Source organism: Furipterus horrens, unplaced genomic scaffold (genome assembly GCF_987537825.1).
Source record: "Furipterus horrens unplaced genomic scaffold, mFurHor1.1.pri manual_scaffold_13, whole genome shotgun sequence".
Taxonomy (NCBI): domain Eukaryota; kingdom Metazoa; phylum Chordata; class Mammalia; order Chiroptera; family Furipteridae; genus Furipterus; species Furipterus horrens.
This window is the reverse complement of record NW_028327183.1, coordinates 56,309,729-56,327,719: the sequence shown is the minus strand read 5'-3', so window position 1 is coordinate 56,327,719 and position 17,991 is coordinate 56,309,729. Positions and strand designations below refer to the sequence as shown.

The 17,991-nt window shown below is 60.0% G+C and overlaps 2 protein-coding genes across 3 annotated transcripts; both read left to right on the top strand.

The window, feature by feature from the left end:
* Positions 1–7,282: 7,282 nt before the first annotated feature.
* Positions 7,283–11,226, top strand: SBK3 (SH3 domain binding kinase family member 3). Its single transcript, XM_090259765.1, has 4 exons — positions 7,283–7,398; positions 7,918–8,071; positions 8,307–8,509; positions 9,948–11,226. The coding sequence occupies exons 1-4, from the start codon at positions 7,348–7,350 to the stop codon at positions 10,653–10,655; spliced, it is 1,116 nt and encodes a 371-aa protein (XP_090115891.1). The 5' UTR covers positions 7,283–7,347; the 3' UTR covers positions 10,656–11,226.
* Positions 11,227–12,664: 1,438 nt separating this feature from the next.
* Positions 12,665–17,180, top strand: SBK2 (SH3 domain binding kinase family member 2). 2 transcript variants are annotated; one of them, XM_090260645.1, is made up of 4 exons: positions 12,665–12,730; positions 13,604–13,858; positions 15,399–15,601; positions 15,896–17,180. In XM_090260645.1, exons 2-4 carry the CDS (start codon positions 13,606–13,608, stop codon positions 16,472–16,474), a joined length of 1,035 nt encoding a protein of 344 aa, XP_090116771.1. In that variant the 5' UTR covers positions 12,665–12,730; positions 13,604–13,605; the 3' UTR covers positions 16,475–17,180. The 2 variants fall into 2 exon arrangements, with proteins under 2 accessions (XP_090116771.1, XP_090116770.1); XM_090260644.1 differs by having other exon boundaries at positions 12,677–12,743.
* The last annotated feature ends 811 nt before the right edge of the window (positions 17,181–17,991 follow it).

Genomic DNA, 17,991 nt, shown 5'->3' with positions numbered 1-17,991 from the left:
GAGGATTTTAAGTAACAAGGTGGAAATAATTTCGGTAATAGCTTATCTCAGTACAGAGTATTCTTGTTATTGGGCTGTTGCTGTCACTCCACGTGACGGATCCTCCTTGTTCACAGTGGCTCTGGGCTGTCAAGTCACAGACGACACTGAATTCCTGATCCTGAGCCATCACCCCGGGGTAAACACAGGGTCAGGTGCTTGCGCGCCCTGGGTCACCAAATCGTCACTAACCGGTGAATCCGTAACCTTGGTTTATAAGTGTGTCTGTTTAAAGACCCCTTACCTGGTACCTACTGCTCACTCCCTGACACGGAACTCACAGCCACGGAAGCTCATCTAACACACAGATTTTTTTCTCCGTGAGGCGCAGAAGGGCATTCCTGCGGTTAGGATGCTGCACAGCGCTTCAGTCTGGGGGCCATTTAAAGCCACAAGACCACAAAGGGCAACACCTGGCACTACCTGGATGGCACAGGGACAGGTGCTCCCAGGGGAGACTGTGGAAATAAGACAGGGCGTCGTCCTGTTCCTCCTAGGCCAGGAACGTGGGTCAGCAGCGCAAATTTTCCTCTGTGATGTGATTGCAGATTCGGGGGTTACCCGTACATTTTCGTGGGGAGGTGAGTTTGCGAATAGGGAATCCGTGCCTACAGAGTCCAGCCGTGTCTCTGAAACATCATGCCATCATGTGATTACTATAAGAACCATCAGGGAGAGAGTCTGCATTCTTGTTTTCGTGCTAAGTTGTTGAAATCCCTGGTGTATTTTATGCTCACGTCTCAATTAGGACCAGCCACGTGTCCGGGGCCAGGGAGCCGCTCCTGGCCAGTGGCTTCTGTATCAGACACCATCTGCCTCTACTTAGAAAATAAAAATAAAACATCCATGTCAGCCCTGGCTGGTGTGGCTCAGCGGATTGAGTGCCAGCCTGTGAACCAAAAGGTCGCCGGTTCAATTCCCAGTCAGGACACGTGCCTGGGTTGTGGGTCAGGTCCCAGTTGGGGGGCATGTGAGACGCAACCACCCATGGATGTTTCTCTCCCTCTTTCTTCCTCCCTTCCCCTCTCTCTGAAAATAAATAAATAAAATCTTTGCGGGGGGAAAATTCGTGCCAGATACAACCCCCATGGAGAGCTGTGGAGCCGTAGCTAAGGAAGGCACACATTTTCTTTTCTGACTCAGAAATTCCACGTCGAGGTCCGTGCCCCAGAGGCAGCACGCACTCAGCACAAGCCCATACGTGTGAGGACGGTCTTTGCACCCTGGCTTGTGAGAACGTAATGGTGGAGAAAAACGAAACATCCATCGTCAGAAGAATGGATCCGGGAAATACAGTGAGTCCACCCACTAGAACGGTCAACATCTTTGCAAAGGAGAGAGCTCGAGCTTCGTGTCGCAACGTGGAAGACACTCACACACACGGAGCTGCGCTAATGAGGACAGAGGCAGCTGCCGAAGGTCACAGACGGGATACTATTTATACAACATTTAACGACATGCAAGGCGATACGCTGTAGCAGTTGGGGGCTTATGCATATGTAGCAAGAGCCTGTTTTAAAATTACAGACACCTCCTTAGGGACCGTTGTTACTTCTGGGATGGAAAGGGATTTGGCGAGGGTTCTGATTATATTTGAGAAGTTGTGTTTCCTCAACTGGACGACAGTGGCCGGTAGGGGCTCATTATATTATTGGGGATGTTTTGGCATGTGTCTGCCTGGAACAGTCCGTGATACGGGGAACATAGCAAGGTTCTGGGTTAGCTGCTCCGAGACACGGAGGGGTGACCTGTGGCCTGTCTGTGCCGTGGAAAATTACGGTCCCTATGTTGCAGGTCTATGGCGAGGATTAAACGAGCTTCCTGTACAGGTGTGCCTGCCCCATGGTAACTGCCAGAGGGTATTTGTTAATAACAGAAATATTGCCCTGACTGGTGTAGCTCAGTGGATGGAGCACCAGCCAGTGAACCTAAAGGTTGCCGGTTCGATTCCCAGTCAGAGCACGTGCCCGGGTTTGCGGACCGGTCCCCAGTTGGGGGTGTGCAAAAGGCAACCCCACACTGATGTGTCTCTCCCTCTCTTTCTCCCTCCCTTCCCCTCTCTCTGAAAATAAATAAATAAAATCTTCAAAAAACATAATAGTAATACCATTAAGCAATCACTCTCTTCTAGGCACTGGGTTTAGTACTTTCATTTATTTTCTTACGTCTAATACTTAGTCGATGTAAATATGAACTGAGGGACACCATGGTGTGACAGAGAGAAAATCACGTGACTTGCGAGGACAGGCGTGAGCGTGCCCTTCACTACACACTCTCATGTGCTACTTGATCATCTTTATCTTTCCAGACAGAAGACATTAATTTAATGGGAAAGAAGGGGAAGGGTCTAGTCAAGGAACAAGTGTAAAGGACCCATGGACACGGGCAACAGGTGGGGACTGACTGTGGGAGTGGGGGTGGGCAGGGAAGGGGGAGCAATGGGTGGAAAACTGGGACAACTGTAATTGAACAATAAAATCTTTTTAAATGAAAATAAATAAAAAGAGAAAAACTTTAAAAAGAAACCAATTTAAGGTTATTGCAATTTTTCTTTTTAAAAATGTTTTTAAAATATTTTTCCTAACCACAGTTGACATTCGATATTATATGAGGTTCAGGTGTACAGCACAGTGGTCAGACATTTAAACAATTTTTGAAGGGATCCCCCTGAGAAGTCTAGTTCCCACCTGACACCACACATATTCCCTGTGATATACTTTACACCCCCGTGTTTTTTTCTTTTTATGTCTTTTTTGGCCTGAGGATGGCGTAGGTGAGCTGGTGGGTTAATCTGTCAAGTGCACAGTCTTTGACATGTGAGTTACATTTTTATGTGATCTCCCAGTATATATTTTAGTCATTAAATTTATTTGAAAATAAAATAAAATCTATATGAATAATATGTAAAATACAGGGTGGGAGAAAAGTAGATTTACAGTTGTAAATAGGCAAAACACAGTTTATTCTTGTATTATTATTTATTAATTATTATATTATTTTCCATATGAGTGACTGTAAACCTACCTTTGCCCCACCCTGTATAGACTCTACCCTATATAATATAGAACATATAATTATATACAAGGTAATGTAAATCACATTTATTATTACATTATATGCAATATGTTATACACAGGCATACCTCAGAGATATTGGGGTTCCAGACCATGGCAGTAAAGGGAATTGCATTTTTAAAAAGATTTTACTTATTTTCAGAGAGAGAAGAGAAGGGAGGGAGAAAGAGAAGGAGAGAAACATCAATGTGTGGTTGCCTCCAGCACACCCCCAACTGGGGACCTGGCTCACAACCCTGGCACGTGCCCTGACTGGGAATCGAACCAGCGACCTTTGGGGTTGCAGGCCAGCACTCAATCCACTGAGCCACAGCAGCCAGGGCAGAAACTGCACTTTTTGGTGTGGAAAAGTCTTGCCTTCAATTTCTAAAAAACGCAGCATGTGTCAAGCACAATAAAACAAGGTTTATAGCCCTGGCTGATGTGGATCAGTGGACTGAGCCTTGGTCTGCAAACCAAAGGGTCGCAGGTTCGATAACCAGTCAGGACACATGCCTGGGTTGCGGGCCCCAGCTGGGGGAGCATGAGAGGCAACCACACAACCCCTCTCTAAAATAAACAAACAAACAAATAAATAAACAAGCAAATATATATATATATAAATGAGGTATACAATGCATGTAGGTGTTGATGTTTCTTTAACAGTAATACTCTTGGTAGAAGCTGCAATGACCCCCAGCTGGTGAGGAGGAAACGGAGGCCTGCAGGCAGTGGGACACTTGGCCAGGCCAGGGGACAGCCAGGAGGGGTCACAGAAGGAGCCCTGGGGCCGGCGTCAGGAGGCGCAGAGGCCAGCTGCAGAGAGAGGCGTGTGCAAGCTGGGGCAGGCCTGGAGCCTCGCCCGCCCACACCTGCCTCTCCAGGTCACGCCGGGTGACCCCGCAGAGTGGCCGTTGCTAAATGGGGAGGCGCAAAGCTCCCGGGATCATCAGGAGCCTCGCCGTGGGCGTGTGTGCTGGGCGGGCGCAGGAGGGCCCAGGCCTGTCCCGTGCCATCGCCCAGATCCCGGGGCCCCAGGTGGCTGCTGAAGTGCAGACCCCTGCGCCAGTCCCGAGGGAGGAGCTCAGCTCCCGTCGGTCACGGTCACGGGGCCTGGAATCCCGGCTCTGCCGCCCATGGGTGTGGCCCAGCACAGCTGGGTCTCCCTGCCTCCCCGACCCCACCGGTACAGTGGACACTGTGAGTCTCCCAGCGCCAGCGTGCAGCTTGCAGGGAGGAGCTCACAAGGTCATGCATGAACTTAAAAAAGAAAGAGTCAGGGCCTGGCACCTGATTAGCACGGCCCAGTCATCATCTCGTTAAATCATTGGTTTTAGTGTTTGAACAGGTGACAGGTGCTGCGAGGAAAATTCGAGTGATCCAGAAGGCAGGGGGATACAAGGTCCCCCAAAGCCAACTGGCCCACTCCAGCCGCCGTCAAGGACTTCTTCGGAAAAATTAGGGGAAATCGAACATGGACTGGGAAGCAGCTGGTCTGAAGGCATTGTTCAGGCCCCGCATTGGGATTCCCAGGATCGCACTAGAGCTGGAAATTACCCTAATTTTTTGTATATAATCCTCACCTGAGGATGGTATGTTTATTGATTTGAGAGAGAGGAAGGGAGAGAGAGAGACATTGATCAGTTGCCTCCCATCCGCGCCCCCCACAGCCCCAACCGGTGGGGGACCGAACCCACAACGCGGGGCCCAGGACGGCGCCACCACCCACAGGGCCACCCGGCCAGGGCCCCCTAGCTGGGGCCACAATGTACGACGATGCTGTCGCTGGTTTTGATCACTTCGAGCTTCCTAATGAAGGAACCATTTTCGGCAAAGAAAAATAAAAAAGGAAAAGGGAACCCTCGGCTTTCGTGGCCCTGCCGCCCGGTTCCCTGCGCCCCGCGCAAGCTCGCCGTCCTGCGGGAGAGGCTGAAAGCAGACCTCGGGCCGCGTGTCATTTCACCCCAAACTGTTTCCATCGGCTGTCATTTACCTTAAAATACTTCACCCCCCCAGCCCCCCCCCCCCGCAAGGGTGGCAGGAAGCTCTGGGCGGTGAGGTCAGCGGCTGTGCGTGGGGCTCCCCTGACTTTTCTGCGCGTTGGTTTTACACAATCAGCCCTCGGGGCAAAGAGCAGAGGAGCCGTTGGCGCTGCCCGCCCCCGCCCGCGCCCAGGGCCCCTGGGGCAACACCGAGGCCGGTTTCCGGGGACCCGGCCAGGGTGCCAGTCACGGCTGCCGTGTCTTTATTAATAGCCGGCGTAGTAGCGTGAAAGCCGAGCCGGCGGGGGCAGCGCCCTGAGCGCGCCTGGCCCGGGCCGCCCACACCTCCCGCCCGCGGAAGGCGAGCCGGCGCTCGGAACCTCAGTTTCCTGCTCCGTGAACTGGGGGCAAAGCCCCATCTCTACTGCGTGGCTGGGAGGGTCCCGTGGGAAGCACGGCCTCAGAGTCTGGCTCAGGGCAGGTGTTGGCGACACAGGAGAAAACCTTTCCCCACACGTTTCTGAGCTCCCAGCTCTGACCTCCCGGGTCTGAGGGGGGAGGGGCTGGGGCCTGGACCCCTGGGTCTGTGGGGGAGGGGCTGGGGGCCGGGACCCCCGGGTCTGAGGGGGGAGGGGCTGGGGGCCAGGACCCCTGGGTCTGTGGGGGAGGGGCTGGGGGCCAGGACCCCTGGGTCTGATGGGGGAGGGGCTGGGGGCCAGGACCCCTGGGTCTGAGGGGGGAGGGGTCTGAGGGGGGAGGGGCTGGGGGCCTGGACCCCTGGGTCTGAGGGGGGAGGGGTCTGAGGGGGGAGGGGCTGGGGCCTGGACCCCTGGGTCTGAGGGGGGAGGGGCCGGGGCCTGGACCCCTGGGTCTGAGCGGGGAGGGGCCGGGGGCCTGGACCCCTGGGTCTGATGGGGGAGGGGCTGGGGCCTGGACCCCTGGGTCTGAGGGGGGAGGGGATGGGGGCCCGGACCCCTGGGTCTGAGGGGGGAGGGGCTGGGGGCCTGGACCCCTGGGTCTGAGGGGGGAGGGGTCTGAGGGGGGAGGGGCTGGGGGCCTGGACCCCTGGGTCTGAGGGAGGAGGGGTCTGAGGGGGGAGGGGCTGGGGCCTGGACCCCTGGGTCTGAGGGGGGAGGGGCCGGGGCCTGGACCCCTGGGTCTGAGGGAGGAGGGGTCTGAGGGGGGAGGGGCTGGGGCCTGGACCCCTGGGTCTGAGGGGGGAGGGGATGGGGGCCTGGACCCCTGGGTCTGATGGGGGAGGGGCCGGGGGCCTGGACCCCCGGGTCTGAGGGGGGAGGGGATGGGGGCCCGGACCCCTGGGTCTGAGGGGGGAGGGGCTGGGGGCCTGGGCCCTGGGTGTCATGCTGCAGGCCTCTGGGAACGGCCTCCCTGGCTCCTTAGACCAGCACCCCCTGGTCACAGAGGAGCCGGACTGCATGGAGCTCCGTGTTACCCACTCCAGGTAAGGTCTGCGAAGGGGCCTGTCTCCCCTTTTCCCACAGCACTCAGGCCTGGTCCCTGGGGGTTCACAGCATTTTGTCCCCTCTGTCCTGGGACTAGAGCCCAGACTCCAGGCTGGTCTAAGTTTGGAAGGGGGAGGAGGGGCGCAGCAGCAGGTCAGGGGGGTGAGGGAGGGGTGTGTGGGGGGACAGGATGTCTCTGAGCTGTCAAACACACGCCTGTCCCAGGCCCAGGAAAAGGGAGGGACAAAAGCCTCTGAGAGTCAGGAACAAAGACAGGACGAGAGACGGAAAGACACCGGCGAGAGGAGGCCACAGAGAAGCCCGAGTGAAGGGAAAGCAGAGAGAGAGAGAGAGAGAGAGAAGGGGAGGGGACAGCAGAGTGTGGACATCCCGGCTCACCAACAGCGGTGACAGCAGTGGAGACAACGTGGTGACAAGAGAGAGGGACCAGGGGCCAACAGAGACAGGACAGGGAGAGCCACCCCAGAAACCCGAGAGCTGGAACGAGGACCAGACAGAGACAGGAAGGGTGGGGGGGGGGTGTTGGGGAGAGGAAAAAGGGGTGAGAGGGAGTGAAGGACGTCAACAGGGTGATCCAGAGCTGGGCCCACAGTCCCCGAAGGGCAACGGAGAGAAGAGGGGGGTCAGGGAGAGTCCCACAGACACAGAGGGAGACCGAGGCAGACCTTTCCAGACGAGCTCCGAGGCCTTGGACCTGGGAGGCACAGTGGGCCTGAGTGGGCCAGTCACCTCTCAGGGAGCCCAGACAAGGGGGAGCCCAAGGGCCAGCTGGCACCAGGCAACCTTGAGATGGAGCTCAGGGACCCTGAGAACCACGAGGATGGGGACCCAGACTCAGAGGTGAGAGCTGGAACAGAAAGGGTGGAAGACAGAGAGAGGGGGCGAGGGACAGAGAGCAGACACAGAGGGACAGAGACGGAAACGAGAGCCGGGGAAACAGAGAAACATCAGAATCCAGAGTAAGACGAACCCGAGGACACACAGCAAGACCGAGGCCCCAGGGAAATGGGCTCAGGAACCGAGAACGGGAAGCACAGAGAGGGAGCAGGAGGGAGCCCGGCTGGGGCAGTGAGGAGGGGGGTTGTGTGGGGGAGGACGCAGCCCCAGTTGAAGCTGGGGGCTTCTGTGGGCTCCCACAGATGGCCGTGGGTGGGGTCTCTGGGACAATTGCCCCTCACCCTGCCAGGACAAAAGCAGGTGGCCCGAGGCTGGGTGAGTCACTGTGACTCATCCTGCTCTCTGGGGACAGTGACCCTATGCCCTGACCCCCCACATCAGGCCAGGAGTTGGCCTCCCATCTGTCTCCCTGCTCTCAGTGGGCCCCAGACTCAGCCGGTCCCCACCCCTGTCCCTCCGCAGCAGGAGGACACAGCCTCGGCCCTCCAGCGGCTCGTGGAGCTGACGGCCCCCAGGGTGACCACGGAGCGGAGCCTGCGTGCCCAGTATCGCCTCATCCGAAAGCTGGGCTCGGGCTCCTACGGCCGAGTCCTCCTTGCCCAGCCTCGCCAGGGAGGTGAGTTCGGGCGGACTCTGGACGCCCCATAGCAGCGTTCTCAGAAGCCGCGGGGACAGGGAGCATCCTGGGGAGGGCTGATGGGGGCCCTTCTTGAATGCAGCTCTCAGGACGTTTAAAGCCCTGTGACCTGAGAGGCGGAGCTCCCCCCCAGAGAGGGTAAGACACTTGCCTGAGATCACACAGCAAGCTCAGTGCACCCTGAGTCCCCCTTCTGCCCCCGTCGCCCTGGCAGGTCCGGCCGTGGCGCTGAAGCTCCTCCGTCGGGACTCAGTGCTGAGAACCACTTTCCTGAGGGAGTTCTGCGTGGGCCGCTGCGTCTCCTCACACCCAGGCTTGCTCCAGACCCTGGCGGGACCCCTGCAGACGCCCCGGCACTTTGCCTTCGCCCAGGAGTATGCACCCTACGGGGATCTCAGCGGGATGCTGCAGGAACGGGTGAGGCAGGCGGGGGCAGCCGTTGGGGCTGCGTATCCCAGGGGCAACTTTGTCCCAAACGCTATTTCTACCCCCAACCCTGACCCCCAAATCAGCCCAACCTGGCTCCACCCTACACCCCCCAACGACCTCCTTATTTCTGCTTCCCGGTGCACTTTCATGTCTGATCCTGACCCTCATTCACCCAAACACAAGCTGGGCCGGGCAGGGACTTGGGGTCAGGCTTGCGCACAGATGAGGCGCTTTTGATGACCGGGGTGGGGGGGTGAGGACGGAGACAGAGTTGGGCTTCTCCTTAGCGCCGAGACTGCCCGTGTGGGCGGGAGGGGAGCAGGGACGGGGCTTGGGGTTGATTCCAGGTTGTAGGGGGTGTGGAGAAGGGCAGGGCTGGGGCACAGAGCGCGGCAGGGAGAGCTGAGGATGCGCATACAGATGGCGTTGGGGATGGGCTGCCATGAGGTCTCCTGGAGGAAGGAGAACCGGTCAGCCAAATCCATGAGATTCTAGGGGCGCTTGGGTGTGAAGATGAGGGTGGGACCATCTTTGGGAATAGGCTTTGGGTTTGAGGTAAGGTTGGGAATAAACCAAAGGAAGGAAAGAAAGAAGGAAGGGGGGGGTGGAGGGAGGAAAGAAGGGAGGACGGACTTTGGATGTTCGATAATTGAATAAACTATGGGATTGCGGAGTGGCTGGTGGGGCTGGGCAGGAACACTGCAGAAAGGACCCTCGGGCGGACAACTGATTTGATCGAAAGGTTGCTGGTTGGCTGCCTGGCGAGCGGGGCGGATAGATGTGTCCATCAATGGGTGGCGTGAACTGTTGGACTTAGCGCCAGGTCTGAGCTGGAGAGGGGGTCTGAATTAGTGTGAGACGAAGAATAAAGTATGGGGTTTGCCCTGGCTGGTGTGGCTCGGTAGAGTGAGCGCCGGCCTGAGAACCAAAAGGTCACAGGTTCAATTCCCAGTCAGGGTACGGGCCTGGGTCGTGGGCCGGGTTCCCGGTCGGGGACGTGTGAGAGGCTACCGATCGATGTTTCTCTCACACATTGATGGTTCTCGCTTTCTCCTTCTCCCTCCCTTCCCCTCGCTCTAAGAAATAAATACAGTACTAAAAAACATGAAGCATGGGGCTTATGTTCTCATAGGAGAGGATCTGAGTAGTTTAGAAGAGGTGAATAAGAAATGTAAGGAATGGTTGTGGGTCAGGAGCAAGTCCGCTGGAAGCTAAAGGAGCTTCTGGTTAGGTCTGGGGTTTTGTCTAGAGCAGGACATTTGGGGGCCCCTCGCAGTTGAGGATGATCTGGAGAAGGTGTTGGGGGGATGTTACAGGGACAGGAGAGGTAGCCACTGGTCTGGAGTTCCGGACTCTTGGACCCCAAGAAGCAAAATAAAGAAGGAACCAAGGCAGCCTGACCTTCACCTTCTCTGCTTGACCCCAGAGCCTCCCTGAGCTGCTGGTGAAGCGGGTGCTGGCCCAGCTAGCCGGGGCCCTGGACTTCCTCCATAGCCGGGGGCTGGTCCACGCAGACGTGAAGCCGGACAACGTGCTGGTCTTCGACCCCGACTGCAGCCGTGTGGCCCTAGGAGACCTGGGTCTGACCCGGCCTGAGGGCAGTCCTACCCCTCCCCCGCCAGCACCACTGCCGTCCGCCCCACCTGAGCTCTGTCTCCTGCTGCCACCTGACACGCTGCCCCTGCGGCCGTCCTTGGACTCCTGGGGTCTGGGGGTGCTTCTCTTCTGCGCTGCTACGGCCTGCTTCCCTTGGGATGTGGCCTTGGCCCCCGACCCCGAGTTCGAGGCCTTTGCTGGCTGGATGACCACCAGGCCACAGCCACCGCAACCCCCAGCTCCCTGGGACCAGTTCGCGCCCCCGGCTCTAGCCCTGCTCCAGGGTCTTCTGGACCTGGATCCTGAGACAAGAAGCTCCCCACTGGCTGTGCTCAACTTCCTGGGGGATAACTGGGGGCTGGAGGGAAACAGAGGGGCACCTAAGGGCTTGGGGAATATGTCCGGTGAGAACGGGGAGGAGGAGGAGGAGGAGGGAGGATCAAGCCTGGAGGAGTGGACAGAGGAGGAGGAGGAGGAGGGTGACCAAGGTGGCGGGAGGATGGGGACAGATGAGGGAACTCCCAGACCAGGTGACTGAGACAGGTGGCCAGTGCCTGAGCCAACGGCCCCTCCGCCAGCTTCCACGGCCACCTGGATGGAGAGACAGCTGCTCCCGCGGGGACAGAGATGGAATACTTTGCATCTCTCCCTGCTGGAGGCTCGACTTGGTTGCACTAGTCCCCTCCCAACTGAGGACCTGGGAGCCCAGGACCCTCGTCCCCTCCTCCCTCAGACCCAGGGGCCCTGGCCCTCAGCCGCTTCTCCCCCCAGCACCCTCCCTTTTCCTTCCGTCCTGAATGCGTCTGCTTGAACAGAGGCGCTGTTTCCCCTCCAGATGCGTTTCTGCACTGTGGGGACATGTTGGAGGTGGAAACCTAAGAGCGCGGGTGAGCTCACTGCCTCCTTTAGGACCTCGCATGACTCCCACTGTCCACCGCGCCAGATCTGGGCTTGCAGGATCCGACACCATGGGAACCTCAGCCTTCCCTGCCCGCCTGTCCCGCGCCCCCGGGCTCCGGGTGACCCTGAGGGCGCCACGCATCCTTTGTAGGCTCCAACCTGCATGCACACACATGCACGCACACACCTGCACGCACGCACCTGCACGCACACACCTGCACGCACGCATGCACCTGCATGCACACACATGCACGCACGCACGCACATGCACGCACTACATGCACACACATACTACCTGCACACGCATACATGCACGCACGCACATGCACGCACCCCCTGCACGCACGCACATGCACGCACACGCACAGCTCCCAGCGTTGTCCGCTCCTACCTCCAGAAGCGCCCGCCTGCGCCCTCTCCGGCCCCTCGGGGAACTGCACCCGAGCGAGCAGTCACCCCGGTGCTCTCCGGGTTCCTCTCGGTTGCTCCAGCGTGTCCCTCTCGCTGTCCCTACGGCCCTTCGCTTCTGCTCCAACACCTGAGCGCCCTGTGGCTGCTCGGACAGCACAGAGCACGTGGTGGGTGGCGGCCCAGGCTCGGGGCCACGCTGGTTTGGATGCATCTCCAGCCAGCACAGCGGTCTTGCCCGGTGCTGGCGATGCTGGCAGGACTGGGCTTCCTCCTGAGACGCTGTGCTGCGTGCCTTCCAGATGGTAAAAAAAAAAAAGTGGGTTCACGCCACGCCACGCCATGCCACGCTGTGTCCTGGGTTGAACCTGGGGCAGAAAGAGGTTGCTGGCAGGAACACTGGGGAGATAAGACGCGTTTGATCGCGCATTTCTGAGCTGGGACAGACGCCCGGGGAGAGCGTGGGTGAGGGGACACGGGAGTGCTCAGCACCATGTGGGCAACTGCTCTAAAAATCGAAAATTATTCCAAAATAAAAATTTATTTCAAAAGAATTGAGTTCACGTCTGTCATCTGGCTATAAACCCAAAGGGTGGGTGCAGCCTCCTGCCTCAGACCCGGGTCCCTGCGCAGCTCCCCACGCCCCCCAACTGTGAGGTCTGCGGGCTCAGACGCGGGCCCTCCTCTCTCCCTCCCCGCAGGCCCCTCTCGTCCCAGTTGTCCAGCACCTGCTTCCTCTCGGCCCCAAGTCTGAGGTCATCTCTCACTGCATCGTTCTGGAATCCTGTTGTCTCATCCTGTCCCCAGAGGGACCCCAGGGTCTCGTCCCCAGGACACCCCTCAGCAACACTTGTGTCTGACCTGTCAATGGGGCAGCTGGGCAGCTGGGGGGTGGGTCAAGGCAGGGGCTCCACAGAGAAATGACTTCATCCTCTACAGGTGGTCTGGACCCCTGGGTCTGAGGGGGGAGGGGCTGGGGGCCTGGACCCCTGGGCCTGAGGGGGGAGGGGCTGGAGGCCTGGATCCCTGGGTCTAAGGGAGGAGGAGGCTGGAGATCTGGATTTGATGAAGGAGACACTGAGCTCCTAAGTCTAGGACATTTGTCCAGCCACAGCCATTTCTGGGAGTCAACACACGATGTCGCTCTGTCCCTAGTGGGATGGAGGGGGCGGGGCCTGGGGCGGGCTTAGGACCCCTAGGTGGGGGCGGGGTCTTGCTCCTGGGCGGGCCTCCGCTGGCATGGGCTCTAAGTCCTGGACACTGACCACAGCCGACAGCCGAAGAGTCAGGCAAGCCTTGGAGAAGGTGAGGTCTGGAGGTCAGAGCCCAGGTCTGGAAGGGGCAAGGGTTAAAGGGGCTAAAGTGGGAGGCACCTGAGAGTGAAGCCAGGCAGATGGCCAGAGTCCTGGGCCCCTCAAGGGAGCAGGAGCTGGACCTTAAGGCTGTAGAGCAGTTGAGTGTTAGGGACACAGAGTCTGGGGGTCTAAGATGAGTGAGTTGTATAGGTTACGGGAGAGACGGGACTGGGTCCCTGACTCTCGGTTGTGAGCAGGGAGAGACTGGGGGCCTGGACTCCTGGGTCCCAGGGAGGAGGGGCTGGGGCCTGGACCCCTGGGTCTGAGGGAGGAGTGCGGGGGGCTCTTTGGCACTTTCCATTGAGACTCAGCCTCCCTCCCCATTAGAGGCTTCCGAGGAGCGGGAAATGAGTTGTGAGTTGGGGTGAGGTCAAGCCTGAGATCACAGATGTCCCTCACCCCCACCCCCACAGCCACTCGATGGCCCAAGGGTGAAAGATGAACCAGATAACTCGAGACACCCCCATCTTGTTTCCAAAGCAAACAGACTTGGGCCCAGGGGGTGGATGAGCACCCTCTGTCTACTAAGCGCACAAACAGGTGCTCTCTGCCCCCAGGGGCCGGGCAGGGCGGGGCTGGGCACACCAGGGCCTGGGGCACTCCTGGGTCCCAGATGGGAGCGAGCACCTGGGAGCAGTCCCAAGCCCCTGAGAGGCCTGGGGTCCAACTCTTACAGCCCCAGCCCCTCCTCCTCCCTCAGACCCAGGGGTCTAGGTCCCCAGCCCCTCCCCCCTCGGACCCAGGGGTCCAGGCCCCCAGCCCCTCCTCTCAGACCTGGGTCTGGTGCCTGGGCCCTGGGTCACCCCTGTGCTCTGCCCTGCAGACATGCCAGGCAAACAGTCTGATGAGCAGCAGGTGGAGGAGGGGGCTGCTGAGAATGGGACTGATGAGGGCCTGGGGGGCCTCACGGAGGAGGAGCTGCGGCAGGGCCAGGAGGCGGCGCTGGCCCTGGAGGACATGCTGGCCCTGAGCGCCCAGACGCTGGTCCAAGCTGAGGTGGACGAGCTCTACCAGCAAGTGCGTCCCCTGGGCCAGGGCCGCTTTGGCCAGGTCATGCTGGTCACCCACCGTCAGAAAGGTACGGGGCCTGGGGACAGCGGCAGGGGTGGGAGGTGCAGGGGAGTGGGTGGCACGGGCTGGCGGGGACCAGCCAAGGCTGTGGAGCTGGCAGACCTGAACTGGCCTTGCCTCTGCCCTCTGAGGTGTGTGTTCTTAGGATGTCTCCTTGGAGCACATGTCATGGCTGCCATTGCCGGGACTATGGGCAGCAGGCAGGTCCCCACGTGGCCCTCGCACATGGCCAGGCTCAACGCAGCAAGGATGGTTTGGAGCCAGGCTGTGTGCTGGGCACCCAGCAAGGCCAGACAGTCGGCCCCAGTCTGGAGTCTCTCTGCCCGGGGTGCTCACATCTTCCGTCCTCCCCAGGACACTGTGAGTGGAGCTCAGAATCCGTGGCTGTCAAGCCTCCCCTCCTGAGTCCCCTGGGGGCTCAGCCCACCCTGGGTGTGCTGGGCATCAGGCAGGAGTCTGTAAGCCCCGCTGGAGCTCCAGGGCTTCCACCAGGCCAGGGCCAGGGCCCGGGCCGGGGCGGCTTGAATGGCAGAAATCTATTTTCTCCCAGTCCTGGCGGCTGGGAGTCCGGAGCCAAGGTGTGGGCAGGCCCGGATCCTCCGGAGGGCTCTCTCCTGGGCGTGTAGACGGCTGTCTCCTCCCCGTGGCCTCACACGGCCGTCCCTCTGTGTGCGTCTGTGTCCTCGGCTCGAAGGAGAGACCACACTGTGATCTCATTTTATCCCTTTCGAGACCCCACCTCCCAATACAGTCACAGTCTGCGATATTGGGGGTGAGCACATCAACATAAGAATTGGGGGGGAGGCACGATTCAGCCCAGAACAAAGAGAAAGACAGACCCAGACGCAGGTCATTGCAGAACTGGGAGGCGGGGGCCGTGACAGGCTCAGAGGGTTATAAAGGACGCCTCGTACCCTGGCAGCCCAGGCTGGGCAGTGCCTGGAACAAGAGAATCACTGCCCCCAGATGGCAGGCAGCCCAGGTGTGCAGAGCTCAGCAGAACAGGTGGGGCCACGGGCATTGCAGACGCAACCACCTGCTGTGTCCAGCTGGGGAGAGAGTGGAAGGGGGACAGTCAACATTTTAGGGGAGGGGGTCACCTTCTTCCATCCCACGTGGCTCCCGCTGGGCAAGGCCTGGCAGGTGGTGATGATAAAATTGCAGAGACCAGAGTCCCTACCTTCCAGAGCTCAGGTCCTAGGAAGTCGTTCCCACGCGTGATGGAATTCCTAAAAAGTCCTTAATTGGCTCCAACACCAGGCCTCTTCCCCCTTGGCTCTTGGCTGGGGGTTGCTGGGCCCGGGGCCACGGTACATCACTGGAGGGCCTGAGTTCAGCTTCCACGGCCCCCCTTCGTCGGTCCAGGCCAGCGGACTTGAAGGGAGCGGAGCAGAAGCTCACCACAGGCTGTGATTATTATTAGGGTGCACTCGGTAGGGAGGCAGGAATTGGAGGAGGTGGAGATGGTATATGTGAGACTTTTTGCTGGGGGCCCGCAGGGGTGAGCCTGGGCTCCCGTGGTCCCCACGCCTGTCCCTGCTCCCCAGGCACGCCCCTGGCGCTGAAGCAGCTCCCGAAGGCCTCCACCTCCCTCCGTGGCTTCCTGCACGAGTTCTGCGTGGGCCTGTCGCTGGGCGCACACCCGGCTGTGGTGGCGACCTGCGGCATTGCCATCGAGTCCGCCAGCTCCTACAGCTTCGTGACGGAGCCCGTCCTGCACGGGGACCTCATCACCCTCATCCAGCCCAAGGTGGGTACACAGGGGCCCCGCGGGCCCCCGGGCGTCTCCCTGGGTCTCTCGGAAATGCCCCTGAGCCACCTGGACTCAGGAACCGCGCCCGCTGCACTGGGCCTCAGCAGGTCTCATGGAATCGCCAGTCCTCTCTGGGGTCAGGCTGGACCCCACCAGACCTTGCTCGTTGTGGCCGACCCGTGAGAGGCCCCTTATGGTCTTGGGCCTGCTTCCTGGGGCTGGGGAGAAGCTGGATCCGCTCGGCCAGCCCGGCGGGGGAGGGACCGTGGTCCACATGCGTCTGCCCCCCAGGTGGGCCTCCCGCAGCCGGCAGCCCAGCGCTGCGCGGCCCAGCTGGCCTCGGCCCTGGAGTACATTCACGCCCACGGCCTGGTGTACCGGGACCTGAAGCCCGAGAACGTGCTGGTGTGCGATGCGGACTGCCAGCGGGTGAAGCTCACGGACTTCGGCCACACGCGGCCCCGCGGGACCCTGCTCCGCCTGACCGGGCCGCCCATCCCCTACACGGCCCCCGAGCTCTGCGCACCCCCGCCCCTCCCCGAGGGCCTGCCCATCCAGCCTGCCCTGGACACGTGGGCCCTGGGCGTCCTGCTGTTCTGCCTTCTCACGGGCTACTTTCCCTGGGACCAGCCCCTGGCCGAGGCCGACCCTTTCTATGAGGACTTCCTCGTCTGGCAGGCCTCGGGCCAGCCCGAGGACCGGCCTCAGCCCTGGGTCGGCCTGACGCCCGTGGCCGACGCCCTCCTGTGGGGGCTGCTGGAGCCCCACCCCCGAAAGAGGAGCCCTGTGAGCTCCGTCCACGGCTACCTGGGACAGCCCTGGAGGCAGCGGGAGGGAGAGGCTGAGGAGGGGGAGAGGGATGGGGACTGAGAAGGGCTGGGCGGCCTGGCCCACACTGGCTCAGAAGGGAAACCGGGTCCCACATCCTGAGGTCTCCTGGGTGTTCATGTGGTGGTGGTTGGCTTCTCTCCTGCCTGGTTTTGTCTCTGTCTCGTTGCTTTCCCCTTTCTGTCCTCCCTGTCACCTGCCTGGGCCTGTGGGGTCTCTGGGGTCCCTCTATGTCTACACCCACCCATCCCCACCTGCCCCAGGACCTTTGCACTTGCTGCCTCCTTCGCCTATGATGCCCTCGGCTCATGTCCTCACCTCCTGCAAACCTGAAACGCTTGCCCCTCAGTCCTCTGGGGGCCGTCCCTCCCACCTGGGTGGCATTGCAGGGGTCCTGACCCGGCACTCCCACCCGAGCCTCCTCTGTGACACTCAGTCCACTCACACTGTGTGATGGACTCGTGCGGTTACCCTGGTCCTGCTGGAGCGTGAGCTCCTGGAGAGCAGGGATCCGGCCTGTCCTGCTCCCTGACGCGTCCCACACAGCCTGGGCCAGCCTGGCCGTGGCGCGTGGGCAGGAAAGGCTTGTTGGATACACGGACCCCTGTGGCTTTGCACCTGCCCTGCCCTCCCTCACCTCCGTCTCCTCTCCCCAGGTTTCCCTTACTCCCCATGCTGGCCAGTGCTGTCTCCTCTTAGCCTGTCCACTCTCTGCAAATAAAGTCCATCTGGCACCTCAGTGTCTTCACACCTGTGGGTCTGTCCGCTTGGGAAAGGAAAGGACGTCGTGCGTGTGTGTGTGTGTGTGTGTGTGTGTGTGTACCAGAGAGAACATTGTGCAGGAGGGAGAGACCAGAGAGATGTAGACAGAGAAGGAGGAGGAGGAAGAGCCAGACAGATGGACAGAGACAGAAAGGGAAAGAGACAGACAGAGAAAGGGAGAGACAACAAGGGACAGAAAGAGAAACACAGAGAAAGGCAGAAACGGCCCCCCAGGGTGCTGGTGCCAGAGGCTGGCTCTGGGTGCGTGTGTGTGGGCGTAGCCGCTGGGGCGGGTCGTCTGGGCCTATTTCTGCAGGCCCATGTGTGGTAGGAGGCGATAGTTTAAAGGGAGCTTGAGGGTGTCTGGCCGTGGGTGGAGAGGCATGGGAGCTGGGCTGGAGCATGTGTTTCCGTGTACCTGTGTGTGCACACACGTGGGAGCCCGAGTGTGTGCCGTCATGGGTTAATGTGTGAGCGGGGCAGAATGGAGCTGAGTGCAGCTCACTTTGTGGACATCAGCTCTGTCTCTGTGTGTCCATGAGGCCTGAGTGCGTGTGTGAGTGCACGTGTGGCAGGGGAGGAAAGTCACCCTGGTTGGTGCGGCCGCCGGCCACCAGCTGGGCCCCTGCCCCTACACACCTCCCCCTCTCCCTGCCCCTCCTGGCAGCCGCCCTGTTTGCAAACACTCTGTCTTCCTCTCCGTGCCCTCCTTGGCCGCCAGCCCAGCGCAAGGCCACAACTCGAGCTGGATCATGTGTCACTCTCTGCCTGGCCCCTGTACACACACCCCAGTGCCC